General features: G+C 35.3%; 1 protein-coding gene and 2 long non-coding RNA genes across 5 annotated transcripts in view; 2 read left to right on the forward strand and 1 right to left on the reverse strand.

The window, feature by feature from the left end:
* EMC10 (ER membrane protein complex subunit 10) overlaps positions 1-5,389 on the forward strand; it is a 24,395-nt gene extending 19,006 nt beyond the window's left edge. The window contains exons 4-5 of the mRNA XM_014239888.3: positions 1,449-1,626; positions 5,274-5,389. Coding sequence (XP_014095363.2) covers positions 1,449-1,626; positions 5,274-5,345 — 250 coding nt within the window. The 3' untranslated portion in view covers positions 5,346-5,389. The remainder of the gene's footprint in view (positions 1-1,448; positions 1,627-5,273) is intronic.
* Positions 5,347-8,386, reverse strand: LOC106621154 (uncharacterized). Of its 3 annotated transcripts, none has more exons than XR_001330888.3 (3): positions 8,240-8,386; positions 6,820-6,933; positions 5,347-5,672 (listed from the first exon to the last, which is right to left on the reverse strand). It is a non-coding gene; the product is annotated as an uncharacterized lncRNA (long non-coding RNA). The 3 variants fall into 3 exon arrangements; XR_011396915.1 differs by having other exon boundaries at positions 8,198-8,386; XR_004976010.2 differs by having other exon boundaries at positions 8,188-8,386.
* Positions 7,246-10,015, forward strand: LOC118680483 (uncharacterized). The gene is made up of 2 exons (XR_004976014.2): positions 7,246-8,104; positions 8,380-10,015. It is a non-coding gene; the product is annotated as an uncharacterized lncRNA (long non-coding RNA).
* The last annotated feature ends 7,494 nt before the right edge of the window (positions 10,016-17,509 follow it).

A 17,509-nucleotide genomic window follows, 5' to 3' on the forward strand; every position in this document is an offset into this window, starting at 1 on the left:
TTTCAACTTGCGGGAATCCTTGCTCGAAAAGTTATTGACGAATCGATCGATGAAGATTTGTGTGAATATCCTTTATTCAAGTCCTAAAAATATGAACCAAACTCTGGAATGATACTATTATTGGTTCATATTCTTAGAAAATATGTTACTAACGAAAGAAAAAAAATTAATGATTTCAGATCAAAACTGTGACCTCCAGTTGTCCCGCCAGCAGTCAACTCTGATGGCGATCGTCAATGGACACCATCCCTTATCCCCACCACTTCCGACGGAAATGGCATCGAAAAAGTTCAAAGTGTAGTTCAAAATAGGAATAAACTACCCTACAAGTTTAAACGAATTTTAAGTATTCTTTCTCAGTTAAAAAAACACTCGAATTTCGGTCTCCTAAACTGGTTTCCCCTCTTAAGCTAATAAGGTTTCTCTTTTCTAGTAGCGTAAGTGTAGACTCTACCTTCTCAAGTTTAATTTTTTGGCACACAGAATCAGAGTCCGACAACAGTGCAATAGTTTATACCTATAATTTTTTGATTAAGTTAAGCGTTTACGAAATTTTATTCAAAGGAAAACACCAAAAAAAATCGAAAAAAGGACCATTTTTATAGAGCAGTAAATTTCCTATAAGATTATGAACTTTGCAATTTAAAATAATGATTTTTCATTGAGTAATAAAATTCAAAAGAAAAAAACAAATTTGCCTTAAGTTAGTCAAACTTCAACTGTTAATATCTTTTAAACAGTTAAGTTTACGAAAAAACCGTAAAAGACCATTTTGTAGAGCATTCAATTTTCTACAATCCACGAAATATGGTTTTAACTAGTTGAGGCGGCTTGCTGGAAATAGGGATTGTCCTTATCGATTTCTTCAAATTCCGACAAAATAAAAATAGTTTAAAAAACTCAAAAACAAGCACTTCTAACTGAAAATTAAAAGTAAATCTTAATATAAACTAACGGTAATATTGACAAAAAAAATACTTGTATTATTGTGAAAAAAGTGTGGTATGCTCATTATACACATGGTGTATTCCCTTTCTTGAAGGATTCGTTTGAATAAATTTCTTATTTAAATGACAGTATTAAATTTTTTGTTTTTTACAGTGCGTATCAAATGTTCGTTTTTTTTTTTGTCACAGTGCCATGCAATTTGAGTGCCACTAAAAAAGTTACAAACATACATAGATACAGCGTTTACCAAGAGGGATGACGTGATTTTATAGCGGCCATTTTATTTACGGATTAGTTTCAAATTTTATAAGTTGTCTATTCATCTTGTCACGTTTCACTCCGGTACAACGCTTGCTTTGTAATAATACAAGAAACTGTACCTGTATTACTCGTCAATGAATATAAAAATGAAGTTTTAGTGTATTGTCTTCCGTAGATTAATCAGTGATTTCTACATTACTTTACTTAGTTTTAATACACATATTTATTTTATGTTTTAGCTTTTATGAGAATATATCCGTATCTGGCTCGGAGGACTTTAATACGGATGTTCTTATCCGACACACAGAAATGGCACCTTTCCCAGATACTACGAGCTTTATTCAAAAATTAGAAAGGGAAAGAGAAGCTAGAGAACGTGGGGATGTCCGAGATAACCGCGGATTTTTCTCTAAATATGTAAGTTTTGTTTTAAGTTATCAACTAAATTTCCATTTATTCAGACAAACTAACAATAACCACTCAACTAGTACAATGTTAAAACGCTTATCAGGTTTATGTTTTAAAATTTATGTTGATTGACATTTTGATTATAATTATACCCTGAGCAGGGTATATTTAGTTTTTTCTCGATGTTTTTAACTCACAGAAGGATACGTCGGAGACCTTAAACACAAACAATAAATATATTATATAAACATCTGTACATATATTCGACACATAATATTATATAACCATAAAAGTTCATATTTTTTGAAAAGAAGAAATAAGAATTCTGACTTGGCTAGAGTGAAAGAACGGTACAATTTCATTCCTAATTTTAAAATAAAATTCAGATAATAAAATAGGATTTCTCGTGGAGTAACTTTTGTCCGGATCAAGATGGTAAAAAAGCTGAGATATCATTAAATCCGGTATTAATTATTATTATTTTCACTAAAAACAAAAAAGGAAACAAGCATAACGTTAACTTCGGTAGGACCGAAGCTATAATACCCTTCACAAGTACAAAAGATTCCATCCAAGAACTTGATAGCGTGACTTGGTGGACAAATTTAAAAAAAAAAATTCGAGGATTCTAGCGTTGTCTTGGATAACAATTTATGCCAAATTCCGTGTAGATATTTCGGCAAAAAAAAATTTTGTATACAAGGGCATGTTCTGATCGTTCAGTTTGTATTATATTTCAGCTATTTACTATAAGGGTCTGATATCGACGGTTTCGCATATTAGTATTTTTTTGGGCAGAAAAGAACGTGTGTAAAGTTTCAGTTCGATATTTCAAAAACTGAGGGACTAGTCTGCATATATACAGACATGGCTAAATAGACTCAGCTTGTCAGGCGCATCATTTATATAACAGATGTTTCAAAAAATAGACGGATAAAAAAAGCAATCAATAAGAAAAGTTTGGAAAAAGGACAATATCATGAATGCTGCAAAAAATATGAACCTTTCTTGGAATGAGATAACAGAAAGATCATTGAAAGGATTGTGGAAGAACATTTGGCCAGATTTAAGTAGGAGCGACGCCATTGGACACTTTGTCGATATGAATGGAATAAGAAATAATGGAATTAGCAAAAAATCGGTTTATATAAGTAAATGTGGAAGACGTCAAAAAATTGTTCAAGAAACAGGAGCTAGTCTTTATAATGACGAGCTCAATGAATTAGCTGAGCAAGAAGAAAACAAAAATATTGACAGTAAATACAAACTACATTGAATAAGTTTCATAGTATTATTTCATTCAAGTGTATATTTTGTATTATTTTCACTTTTGTAAGAAATAATTGTTTGGTTTAGTGTTTTTAATATAATTATTAAATGTCATACCTAACCAATTTTCTATCCATCTTCCCCTAACCCCATTATTAACATGCCTTGTTTAATCGTAATATTTTCATACATAGAATATGTACATATATTTATTTCCCCCAAAATTGAGTTAAGGCTAAATATATTATACGGAGAACGATTCAAATACGAGAGTAATGATGATTGCGAAGGCGACACGAACGCGAAGATAGAGCATAGGTCTGAAAACTTGGTATAGTAAATACAACGGAAAAGCTTCTGCGCTCGAAACGAAAAAAAATACTGTTTTTGTTTGTTTGCTTATTCCAATGATCCTCCAATAACTTTATGCCATCCCTATAATGACTTTCCGGAAGCTCTGCAAAATTCCCGTCTACAGTAATAGCTTCTTCATCGACGAAAAACGCTTTCCACGAAGGAATTGTTTCAGGTTTCTGAAGAGGTTGTAGTCGCTGGGAGCCAAATCTGGTGAATACGGTGGATGCTCAAGCAATTCGTACTTTAATTCGTTGAATTTTGTCATTGGTTAAACACCTTTGAGAGTAAGTGCATTGAATTCATCAAAAATTATGATGAAATCATCAAAAGATATAAAACGACGCAAGAAATCGGTTTTAATCTGCTTAAAACGTTAATGTTATTGTTAACGTGTGTGAAACTAACTTTCCAAACAGCTTTCTCCATGTAAAATATAAAGTACTCGTTCGTCTGAGAAGCCTATAGCATTAGTAATTTCACGCTTATTCAAACTTGGATCTTCACTAACAATATTATGAACTTGCTCAATGATTTCTGGTGGGTTGCGCCTAGTACGACCACGTTTAAATTCACCAGCCCAAAATTCAACGGTGCATTTTGAAGGTGAGCATTCCTTATACATTTCTAACGATTCATAAATTTCCTTTGCTTTTAAATCTTTCAAAAGAATCAATCTAATCACTGCGCGATATAAATTTTTTCTATGTTAAAAAGTTAACGTGTCCGAAATTTCAAATGGTTTGTAAACAAAGAATTAATTGACAGAATGACTTGTAATTTTTCATGTGTTCGCACGTCAGATGTACCCACTAGAGACAAAAATTTGGAGCTAGTAGAGCATTTCTTGGTTAGACCAACCAACTTTTCAATCAACCTGTATTTCGATTAGAATATTGTCGTTCGTTATTGTCGTAGTAATGATTTCTGGTGTTTGGGTTGATATGAAAATAAATATCTTGAATATGAAGCAAAATTTAGTAATGGCGTTAAGTGAGCGCAGTATAAAGCAGAGGTACTCACGCCGTAGCTCACTTGGTTCACATTGGCTCCCAACAACAGCATTTACAACAAACCCGGGGGAAAATAATCCTAGCAAATAAGCTGACTTGCTGATCTGGATCGCGGGGCTCATTCGAAGCGAACGGGGCAAAAATCTGTCGCCTTTCATTCACTGCTGCCTGACATTGGCTCGCATTTACTTAGCTTTGCCATTACTTTGTTATTAGTTCAGTAGAATTACAGTTTTGAAAAATATTGTTGTAATTTTTAATCTATTGATTTCCCAATATGAGAATAATTTTTATGCTTGTAATATTGTGCATATACTGAACATTTTTATAAACTAATATTTAAATTCTTTCAAAATTGACAATGGGATTTTTCGGTAATGCAAACTGCAAACTACATGAAGTAACCAGTTCGATAAAGCAACTTTTTACAGGATAGACGAAGAAGCGATTGCGTCAAGTGCACTAAAGCTACTACTTTTGGAATATTCCGTCTGACCTTAAAGTTATTCGCAATTAATTTTTTTTTATACGATTCATTCTCTTTTTGTACCTTTCTGATTGAAATTGATAATTTTTATTTTACTATCTACCATAACGCGTCATTAAGAGAATTGTAAGGAATATTCCGCAACGCAAATTTTCAAATGCACAATTTTTAACAATTTCATTCCAGCATTAAATCAGCAGTGAAAACTGCGCAGAGTTGCCAGTTCTTCTGCATTACCGAAAAAGCCCAATATTAAACAGTAGTAGTTGTTAATGCATATACTTCAAAGAAATCTACTTAACATAATTACTTTGCTTTCCAATGACTTTCATTCTTCCCATTTGTTAGTATTTTATTTTACGAATTTTTGCACACATTTTATTTATGCAACCAAGTATTTTGAAAGTTCTACAAAAATGTAAAATTAATTATATCCCTGCAGCATAGGCGATTTGGTATCAAAATCAGCGATACTTGAAAATACAATTCATACAAAAAAAAAATTTAATTATTTACTTTTCTTTTATTTCCAGTGGATGTATATTGTGCCTGTTGTTTTGCTGGTGTTCATATCTGGTGCCACTAACCAAGATAATTCGAAATAAATTTTTAAATAATTCGAAAAATAAAAAAATGAATAACAAATTTATTTGTAATATTGTAGTTTAAAATTATTGCTTTATAGGTATTATAAATATATAAGTACTAACAGATTCGCGTTGCTATGTATACATTAAAGACCATTATAATAAACTATTGAATACAGTACAAATATTATTTACAAAAACAAAATTGCCGGAATAATCCAATAACAATATTGTGGTGAACACGCATGCCAAAATAAAACAGAGTCAACGATAATTTGAGAGAATAAACCAGATAGCGAAATGGCTCCAGTGGCGATGTAGATGTAACGATCTACTGTATAATGACTAATGAGTAAATGAGTTATAAGTAAAAATCAGATAATGAATAATAAAGTGTTTGTCGCTGATTCAGTTAAAGTTTCAATAAAGTTACCATCCTAAAAAATTACGATTTGAACAAGTGAGGAAGGGCTAAGTTCGGATGTAACGGAACATTTTATACTCTCGCAAAATCAAACAGTATATTAGTTTGAGTTTTCTTTATATATTTTGCTTGGTTTGCATAGTGGAAAGTGAAATGATCAGATGGAATTTAAAATGGTGTTATGTGTTATTTCGCACTATAACATAGAAATATGAGAAGAATGTTATGTAGAAGCAGATCCCAAGATATGGGATTTCACCTAAAAATAGGCGGTGCCTCGCCCACTGTCTAATTTTGAACGTGGTTCCTATAAAGTCATCTCATACCATCTCAGAAATAAAATTTAATATCTTGACGTTTTTAGTGTCCCTATTAGAGGGCGGGACCACGCCCACTTTAAACGAATTTTTAAACTATGATGCCCCTCCCTAATGTGATTCTGTATACCAAATAACAGTATTCTATCGTATTGTGGAGCTTAGTTATGGCAATTTATTTGTTTTTGATTAATGGCGTTTTATGGGCGTGGCATTGGTCCGGTTACGCCCATCTACAATGCCAACCGTCTCACGGTAGCAAGAAACATGTGTGCCGAGTTTCATAAAGATATCTACATTTTTACTCAAGTTACAGCTTGCACGGACGGACAAACAGTCACCCGGATTTCAACTCGTCTCTTCATCCTGAGCTTTTATATATATAACCCTATATCTAACTCGATTAGTTTTAGGTGATACAAACAACCGTTAGGTGAACAAAACTATTATACTCTGTAGCAACAGGTTGCGAGGGTATAAAAATAATAAAAAATCATCTGATTAGTTTAAAACGAAATTTCAAACCAATAAAGTTGAGATATTGTTTGCGAAACTGTAAATTTTATCAAAATGGACAATAAAGAAACTTCTAGAACCAGGTAAGCAAACTTAGTAAAAAGTACTGATATTGTACAATAATACAACTGCTGAGTAGCAATTGTCGGTTTTTGATTAGTTTAAGGAGCATATGGCAAAATGTGAACATAGCGGTATCAGCTCAACCTGATAATGCATCCGTGTATATCCTTACCTTTAACCTCTTAAATGTAGTGCAGATTTTACAGTCTTTCTTTGAAGATATGGCAGGCATGATTGGTGATTTTTAGGAATACCGTTGTTGCTTTACGAATTCGCCGAAATCCTCCTACGTTTAGAAATTTAGAAATTTTTTTTTTTTATGTGAGAGAGATTTAATGATTAAATAAAGTTACTGTGTTAAATTTTTTTCTGATCTAAGTGGCTTCTAATGGATTAATATATTAGGAATGAGTATCAAAACAGTAAACAATTTTTTTTGCGTTATTCTTTAACATGGTGCAGCAACGTCATTGCAAATTTGTGAACGGGAATGTGCAACCGTCTGCTAGAATCGATCCAATTATTATAATTTATTTTAATAACAAAATAAGAATACATTTTTTGTCAAAAATATTGAATAATATTTATTGGGTTTATGTTAAGTGAGGATTTTTTCAATCCCAAAAGCTACTTGTAGGTAACTTTGGTCCATAGTGGTATTAAAAATTTTTGCTTTCAGTTATGCGTCTAAAAGAGAAAGGTTTTTCTCAAAACGAAATTAACTTAAACTTTACAGTTGGACTGGGATGTTTAGAGTGATTAATACAATGGAGATGATGAAAAAGATGTTTCGATGATGTTGTGGCAAAACATGAAGACATTGTTAAAAGCGCAGAGAGCATTGAAGTACAACTTTTGAAAGAAATTTTTGAAGAGACTCGTTGGAAGAAAAACAACAATGCAGCATTGAAAAATTTTGTATAATTTCTTAGAGTGAAGATCAAAGGCATTTGAGGTTAGAGGCAATATTTGGAAACATTATTTCATTTTACACGAAGCAATTGATCTTATCATGAATCAAAGAAATTTGTTTAGCCTCAAAAAGTTTGGTACTGAACTTAAATGCATCCACGAGGAAATAATGTTGGAGTTCTGCTTTATCTCGGTGTTCTAAAATTGCCCCAATTAAAAATTGCTTTGTCCGCAGGCCGGAATCTTACTTCAATTTTAAACTCTATCAAAAAATAGCTTTGAAAAGTTTAAGGAGGGCCTTCACTTTAATGATAATGGCAAACAGTCTGGGGGGTTACTCTGTAAGGCATTGCGCGAGAGGAAATGTTCGCTATTGCAAAAATGCAAAACTGAAAGGCGTTAAGCGCATTGGATATTTCGTTTTGAGCATTCGTTTTTCCCCTTCGAAATCGCGGTACCCTGTACTGCGTAAACTACTGTCAAACTTCTGTATTTAACAAGTTTTTGATTCGTTATCAAACTAGTAAACCGAACGGACAAACAATGTAAGTTCATAACGCTTATTTGTAGTTTCAATTTCCTGAAATAATTTATTTAGGTAAAGAACATTCTAAAAATAATAACAAACCCAAACAAACCCAACACAGTTTGAAGTTTTATATAATTAAATGTAAACGCACGAGGAACTTTCCAAAAGACAATTAAAAACTGTTGTAGTTTTACAATTTAAACGATTCCTTGATTTCACGAAACTATTTATGTGTAAAATCACTAATAAGTTTAACTTTTGTTTGTTTTAATTTCCCTTCGTTTCGGTCAGTAATGACAAGTATATTGAAAGGTGTCAACGCAAAACCCGTGCAACACTGTTTACCCTGAAAAGGGAAGTCCAAATTATGACTTTGTTAAATGATCTAAAAGAAAAGTTCTGAACCAAAAAGAGCACCAAAGTATTGACGAGCAAATAATTACATTCAATTGTGAGTGGAAAAGTCCCTGTCGTTATATTTTACTCAAGTCCTCATTCATTACGAGTCTATTGAATTTGAAGCAGTATAATCCCGCAAGGCCCCATAAGTTGGGGATGAAAAGGTTCACACGCGCTGGAACGTCTGGAATGGTATATGATTTTGCCCTCTATGTTGGTGAGGGAACCTGTCTATTATATGGCTTGGGAATTTCTTCAGACATAGTCATTTACTTATTTAACCAACAATCTTTCAAAGCACCAAAATTTTTAGCTCTATTTTGACAACTAGTCTTCTACTAGATTTAAAAGAAATTGGTATATTTGGAACCGACACTGTGCGAATTGATTTCAGATTGTAAATTGAAAAAACGTGGAAGAGGGTTCTATGACAATAAATGTGGAATACATCACAATTTAATATGTGTTCTTTAGTTTGATAACAAGTCGGTTCAATTTATATCGTCTTATATGGGAGTTGAACTAATTGGAAATTGCGGATATTGGAGCACAGAAAAGTATTTAAAGATTCCTAGGCCTGATATTGTCGCCTGCTTTAATAAATATATGGGAGGAGAATATCTTTCAGACATGCTAATGGAACTGTATAAAGTTAATAACCGCTCAAAGAAGTGGTATATGAGACTGTTGGTGTTTCGGCACATCTGTAGTTAATTCCTGGGTACTCAAAAAAACTAAGGCACATTCCACTCTTTAAATTTCAACTTATACCACCATAGCTCAATATTGCTCACAAGCAACTTTCTCTACCGCCCACAATAAAAGGCGTGGCAACATGAAATTTTGTTTGTAAGCTCTTTGTGACATTATTTTCAGGGCGGAATCGACCATTGCTACGACCACAAAATGACCTTAAGCAAAACATATAAAGGGCTATAACTAAACTGCAAAGTAGGATACAAAACGCGTCATTTGGTACAAGGTATCGCAGTGGAAAGGGGCATCTGTGGGCTGAAAATAATAAAAATGGTCCAAATTTGAATACAATCACTCCTACTTTCCATATAACAAAATTTTAAAGTCCACATGAAAAGGTCAATTTACCAAAATAAATCAAGCTGCAATAAGATGATGGGAATAAAACCTTGCACGAATAGTGCTTCTGAGGTATGCCATTTAACGTCCAGTCGAAATAAGACAATAGCTTTTCAAGTCTCCAGACACCAAACATGTGGATTTCAGTGCCGTATAAAGCGTCTCTCTCTAATAACCTTGTGCATAAAATAATAATAATCCGATTGTGGAACAAAATATAATCAACGATAAACTACTAGAACCAACTAACAGAATGTTCGAATGGCGATGTTTTGGTAACAATCTCCTATATAAGGGCAGCCGGATTGTGCAGCAGGAACAGTTCTAATTAGAGTGCTGCTTAGTAAAGGGCTATAAGTTCTAAACTCGAATAACGATTAATAAGTGTTAAGTTGTTTAAGTTATAAATAAAAATAAGTGTATAGCCATTAAATTGGGACTTTTATTTAACAATCTAATGATCGAACACGAGAGTGAGTTACAAGGTATACAATTAATCGAGAAATATGTTACAGTTAGTGTCAAAGGTGGGATTGTCAAATAAATTCCCAAATAGAAAATTATTTTAAAATGGCAAAGTTTAAAGATCTGAAGATTCCACAACTGAAAAAGGAGCTGGAGCAACGATGTTTGGCAAGAAATGGAGTAAAGTTTGGATTACAATCACGGTTACGCGAAGCGATGGAAGTAGAAAACATTAATGTTGAGGAATATGTCTTGTAAATGCAATTAGAGAAAGAGACTACGAAAATAGAAGAAAAGGAAGAAGTTCAATGCTCGTCGAAAATTGTGGACATCAACACGCTTTTAGCTGCAATGTCGCAGATATAAACACAGACTACAGAATTGACGCAGATGTTAAATATAGACACAATTGCAAAAGCAGGATGCACGTAAGGCCCAACAAATAGCAGAGGTGTTATCACAAATGTAAATTTCCCAACAATCTCAATTGCCCTCGTTAGAAACGCGGTTGTCAACACAGCTGGAAGAGCAGTTTGCGGCTCAAGATGCACGCATATCAGCACAGGTGACCTCACAAATAGGAAAAGTGTCCTCACAGATTTCGGATAGCGGGATAAAATTAAAATTGAACTGGATGAATTGAAAGATCGTCTCCGCGAGTTGTAATTGAATCGGCGATTTATGTCAACAGCTTCTGTCAAAGTAAAACATCCATCCTCTGATGGCACAGTTGCGTTCCATGCATTTAAGCTTCAATTCGAAAAGACAGCATCTTCAAAAAATTGGAACGCTGAAATAAATCATCAAAAAGATCTGCAGCGAAAATATTACAAATATTCCAAACTGCGAGTGGAGTAGTTATGAAACGTTGATATGGGCATTAGAAACACGACGGTGTGGTAGTGACCATAGGAAGCAGATCTTCCAAATCGAGTTACAAAAACAAAATGCCGCCAGCAAGCCAATGGTCTCTGCAGGAGTTTCCTATAGAAATTGAGAGTTTAGCTCAATAACGTATGCACATAAATCCGTGGAGTTCATCGAGGACACGAAAATTCAGACCCTCGTTAATGGAATACGAGATTACACTACACGCTTCGCTGACGTTTGCGGAAATTTTTTCCTGCTTTGACACAGGAAACTGCATCTTTGCTTAGCAATCGAACACTGAAATCTTATCAAGTATAATTAGAAGATCACCCCTGGGTGAAGCAATTACTTGAAAAAGTTGAAAACAAAAATGCAGAAAGTACTAGAAAAACCTACGAAAATGCGTAAGAAAAATTCTGGTGTGGTTAAATTCTTCAACTGCAGAAAAAGTGGTCATATTGCACGCCCCACTAACCATTCCAATAATTCAATTGGACGTAAACGCAAAGCTGAGGAAGATCAAGCAAATGTCAAATCGACCCATTCGTTAAACTAAAGCGAACCAGCTGAAAAGGGCACGGGCAGGATCCCGCAAGCAAATGCCCCGTAATTTTCCAAATAAGAAGGAATACGAGTAACGTTAACGTAACGTTCTAGCAAATCAAGATATAAAAATTTATATGGAGCACAGGATTATCACGTATACAAATATGGAGGTGCCACTTGTGGTCGGTTATGATAACAAGTACAAGATTACACGAGTGATAATAACAGTTATTTGGGCAGAATTAGATGGAGATTATGGGACAAATAAATTTTGGGTTGTTGAAGCCACAGAATAATCTACACCAAACTTACTTATAGACAAAACCCTCGCTAATACAAGACAAGAAGAACGTGTTCCAGTAAGAGTACTTAATGAGTACAAGTCAGCAATCAAACTTTCCAAAGGAGCTATATGAAGGAAATGTCAGGAGATTGAGGCCATGATAAATTGTAAATAAACGTAAATACGTCTTGAGAAAGATTTCATGTGCGAAAACGACATATCGATCGAAATTAACGCATGGACCGACGATCTAAGATACTCAACTATATTTAATAAAGACGATTTCATATCAGAAAGAACCAAAGTTATGTAACATTTTTTTAAAGGTAATACAAGACCAATCTGTGAGGCTCCTCAATGCGTTCCTTTAGCAAAACGTAAAGTTGTAAGCCAAACCATACGTGAAATCAGAGAAAGCGGCGTAATCGAATCGCTGGTCTAAAGCTGAGTCCACAGAAGTGTTCCCTTTTCAAAGAAGAAGTAAGCTACTTAGAACACAAAGTGACAAAGAAGGGCATTTGCTAATGAAAAGATAGAAATTGGCCAACTCTTAAAAATTTACATGAATTGCGGAGTTTGCTTGGACTGTGTACTTATTATCGACGATTCGTTCCAAATTTTACCAGCGTAGCTAGTAGCCTCCATGAACTCACGAAAAAGAAAAGAGTCTTTCAGTGGAATAAAGGGTAGGAAGTGATTTTTCAAACTCAGAAGAAACGGTTAAGTACTACACTAATGTAAGCATACCGGTCCCAGGATCAGCGTTTATTTTGGATACGGATGCTAGTGGGTATGCAGTAGGAGCCGTTCTATCACAAGTCATTGACAGGTATAATATGAAAAAGTGGTTGCGTATTACAGCGAGACATAAGCAAGCCAGAAAGAAATTGTTGTGTAAGTTACTGGCATTGGTGAAATGCATCAAATATTACCTTTAATTATTTATAATTTTATCAAGTACCTCTATGGCCAACGTTTTCACGTAAGGACAGATCATGCAGCATGAAAACGGCTTCTCAATTCAGGAATCCAGAAGGACAGTTGGAACGGTGGTTTGAGAGACTCCAATGTTACGACTTCTCTACAGAACGTCAAAATGGTAGTAGCCATGGTTATGGGAGTGCGATTCCCCGCCCCGTCCCGGTAGTTTGGGATTAAGACAATTACATCTGACTGCGATCTAGGGAAACTACAGAAATGTCAGCAAGAATATTTAGATTGGAAATGTGTAATACATGGATTGGAGATAAATAAACGTCCCAAGAGGGAAGAAATGAACACTGAAGAAAGTCCAGTCGCAAAAGCATATTGGGCACAATGGAATAGTTTAAAGATAGTGTCTGGCTGCTTGCATCTTGTATGGGAAAGCGAAGATGGGCAAAGTTTCCGGGCTCTGATGATTGTTCCAAAAGTAGGAGTTCCTGAAGTTCTCAATGAGCTGCACATTGGTCCAAGTGGAGGACACATGGGTAACAATAAAGCCTTGGAGAAATTAAAAATAAAAAATTTTATTGGGTTGGTTGTCGCCAATCAGTTACGGAGTGGACTGCTGCTAAAGGGCTGAGGTTCAAGAGTCATGGTTAGATGAAGCAGTACAATTCGGGTGCGCCGTTTGAGCGAATTACCATAGATGTAACTGGTCTATTTCATATTGGTAAATTAGAAAACAGATATGTTTTGGTAGTCATGAACTATTTTAGCAAATGACCAGCGATATACGCAATTGATAACCAAGAGGCAGGAACAGTAGCGGATGTATTCAACAACAATTGGGTATCGAGATATGGGTTTCTAATGGAATTACATTCTGATCATGGGAGAAATTTTGAATCAGCTCTAATTCAGGAGATGTGCCAGAAACTGGGTATCCGAAAAACTGCCCGTACTGCACTACATCCGCAGTCCGATGGCATGGTAGAACGATGCCATCGAACTTTGGAAGAACATTTCAGGAGAGTTGTGGACAAGTATCAAAAAGATTGGGATATCTATATATCCTTGTTCCTGATGGTTGATCGGTCCGCTGTACACGAAACAACGGGGCAGACTCCAGCCAGGGTAAGGTTTGGTAATGATCTTCGAATTACAGTGTGGTTGACAAGGACCATACTACGTAATTAAACGAATCAAAGTGTAGTGTATCGCATACAGACCATTAGAAGATCTAGGAATAAAAGGAAGGTAGTTTATCTGGAACAACTTGCAGGGCTTGGTACCGCAAATATGTAAAATTAGGTCGATCAGACTTAGGTGGAGGGCAGTGTGGTGAACACGAACGCCAGAACAAAATAGAATCAACGATAAACTTCTAGAACCAACTAGATAGCTAAATTCGTAGTTGCCAGAATGTTCGAGTGGCGATGTTTTGGTAACAATTACTATATAAGGGCTGCCGGATTGAGCAGCAGAGTAAAGAGCTATAAGCAATTAGTTGTAAACTCGAATAACGTGTAATAAGGGTTAAGTTGTTCAAATTAATTTATTTTATTTAACAATCCAGTGGTCGAACTCAAGCGTGAGCTACAAGTACGCAGTTCGGCGGTTTCAATTCCTGAAGAGAGAACATTAAAATACCCAGAACATCGCAAAATGTATATGGACTGTATAAATGAATACAGAACACTAGGTCACATGAGCCCAACGAACAATAAAATCTCGAGTGAGCCACACTACTTCATTCCACATCAATGGCCCGAGAGCACAACAACAAAATTACGTATTGTCTTTGACGCTTCGAGTCGTACTTCATCTCACATAGCATTAAATGAACTTTTGATGGTAGGTCCAACCATCCAAGAAGAATTGTACTCAACTCTTCTTCGTTTCCGCTTACATAAGTACGCTTTAACGGCAGACATTACTAAAATGTACCGCTGTCACTTACGTCACTGCACCTGCACCATTTCTCGCAACAGGGTGTTTACAAATGATCAGCTATGTTAATACAACTAAGTATCCATTCGGTTCATTGGCCATTAAAAGAGACTTTTATGTTGATGACTTATTAACAGGATCTGAAAATTTTGTGCCTCCACATCTTATAAGAAGTAAGGTAATTTAAATATTAAACTGGTCTGGATTCACCTTAAAGAATTGGTTTTCTAACCACCTTAAATTTTTCGACAGTGACTGCACTGAAATGTCATTAAGCTTCAATGACAAAAACTTAACTAAAACACTAGGAATTAATTGGTTGCCGAAAGAGGATTTGTTTTGATTTTTTTTGCATGTCAATTTTACAGATCTGCGACCCACTAAACGAAACATATTGTCAGTCTTTGCTCGACTTTTCGATCCTCTTGGATTATTAGCCCCTCTAGTCACCAAAGCAAAAATCTTATTGCAAGAGCTTTGGATCCAAAAACTAGATTGGGATGAGTCGATTCCATTCCGCCTTGACACTAGCTGGCAGAATTTCAAAGCCAACCTACTGCAGCTCTCATCTATTAGATTCCTCGGTACGTAAACCTAGAGTCGACTGCTATCTGCCAAATACATGGCTTCTCCGACGCTTCAATAAGAGCGTACGGCTGGTGAATATACATATGAAGCCAATCTGCTAGTTGTGTCAAATGTATGCTGCTTACTGCAAAGTCTAGAGTGGCTCTGCTGAAGACCAAGTCTCTTCTACGTCTCGAGCTCTCAGCAGCACATCTTCTTGCTAAATAACGGTCACGAGTAGCGCCTATGTTGACTCGACAATTCGAGAAAATTACATTTGGACAGACTCTGAAATCGTATTGCATTGAATTAATACACATCCATCCATATTACAAAATTGTAGAAAATAGAGTGTCCGAAATTCAAGAACTGACTGACAATATACATTGGCGACATGTGCCAATAAAACAAAATCCTGCAGATTAAGTGTCTCGGGGTTGCAACGTAGACGAATTGAATAATTCGATATGGTTAGGCGGTCCGCAGTTCCTCCTAGAAGACCTCGCTTTGAGGCCAGTTAACACTCACTTCCAGCTCTCTCCAGAAGACGAAGCATTAGAGAAGAAGAAAAATACTTTCACACTAGCTGCAAATGTGAAAGAAAATGCCATTATTGCCTTATTCAAAAAATTTCTTCTCATCAAAAATTGCTTCGTGTGGTCGCATATTTATTACGACGCCAGTCGAAAGACTTCGAACGCTACAACCCTTTCTTATATGTGGCGTAGATTTGTGTGGTCCAATATACACAACTTTAAATAATATTGTGGCGAACACAAGTACCAGAACCAAGGATGACATGATGCGAGACTCTCTCATTTTCGCTGATTTTTCTGTTATTCTCTTTCCCTGATTATTAAAATCAGGGAATTTCGAACAGCTGATATCAAAAAAGGCGGGATGCCAGAAATAAACCCACTAAAAATAGCTAACAAAGACAGTGCGAAACGAAATTTCAAGGAACGACACAAATACTTTTGAATAACGTGCAACTAAATTTTATTTGTTAATTTAATTTAAAACGTTCATTATAAAACCATGATCTTTTATTATGACTTGTATTGTTTCTTTGTTATAATTTTTTTTATTTATATGCTATTTTTTTATGTTATATGATTTTTTAAAAATTGTATAATATAAATACAAGTATATAGGGATGTACCTATATGCGTTATATAGGCCTACTCGGGGACGGAGCACCTAAAAATAATATCGAAATGCAAAATACCCAAAAGTTTTTTTATAATACCCAATCCATTTTCTTTCGACAGTGGCATGATTGGAAAATGTTATAAAAAATGTGGGTTTTGACAGCTCTCTCTTGATTCAAAGAGTCTCGCATCATTTCATCCTTGCCAGAACAAATCAGAATTAACGATAAACTGCCAGAAGCAACTAGACAGCGAATTCGTAGTTGCCAGAATGTTCTAGTAGCGAACTTTTGTTAAAAATTTAAGATATAAGGGCTGCCGGATCGTGCAGCAGACACAGTTCTAATTAGAGTGTTACCGTGTAAAGAGCAATTAAGCTATAAGCAATAAGTTGTAAGTTCGAATAGCGAGCAATAAGTGTTAAGTTGTTAGAATTGGGAATAAAGACAAGTGTATAGCATTAAATTGGGACTTTAATTTAACAATCCAGTGATCGAGCTCAAGAGTGAGTTATAGTTAGACGATTTATCGAGAAATCCGTTACAATTGGTGTCAGAAGTGGAATTGTCAAATAAATTCCCAAAGAGATAATTATTTAAAAATGGCCAAGTTTAACGATCTGAAGATTCCACAACTGAAAAAGGAGCTGGAGCAACGTGGTTTGGCGACAAATGGATTAAAAACTGAATTACAATCACGGTTGAGAGAGGCCATGGAGGCGGAAAACATTAATGTTGAGGAATATGTCTTTCACATGGAATTAGAAGAAGAGACAACAAAGATAGAAGAAAAGGAAGAGGCTCAATGCTCGTCAAAGATTGTGGACATAAACATGGTTTTTGCCGCAATATCGCAAATATCGACACAAATTAAAGAGCAAGATACACGATTATCAACGCATTTGGAAGAGCAGTTCGTAGCGCAAGATGCACGTATATCAGCACAGGTACCCTTACAGTTAAAAGAGCAGTTCGCAGCGTTGTTCGTTGCATTAAAAGGATCTGCAGCAGAAATATTACCATTACCATTCCAAACTACGAGGCGAGTAGTTATGAAACGTTGATGGGTGCATTAGAAAGACGGTATGGTAGTGAGCACAGGAAGCAAATCTTTCAAATTGAGTTGCGAAATCGCCGCCAGAAAGCCAATGAGTCTTTGCAGGAGCTCTCTA

The sequence above is a fragment of the Bactrocera oleae genome, chromosome 6, assembly GCF_042242935.1.
Source record: "Bactrocera oleae isolate idBacOlea1 chromosome 6, idBacOlea1, whole genome shotgun sequence".
Classification (NCBI taxonomy): domain Eukaryota; kingdom Metazoa; phylum Arthropoda; class Insecta; order Diptera; family Tephritidae; genus Bactrocera; species Bactrocera oleae.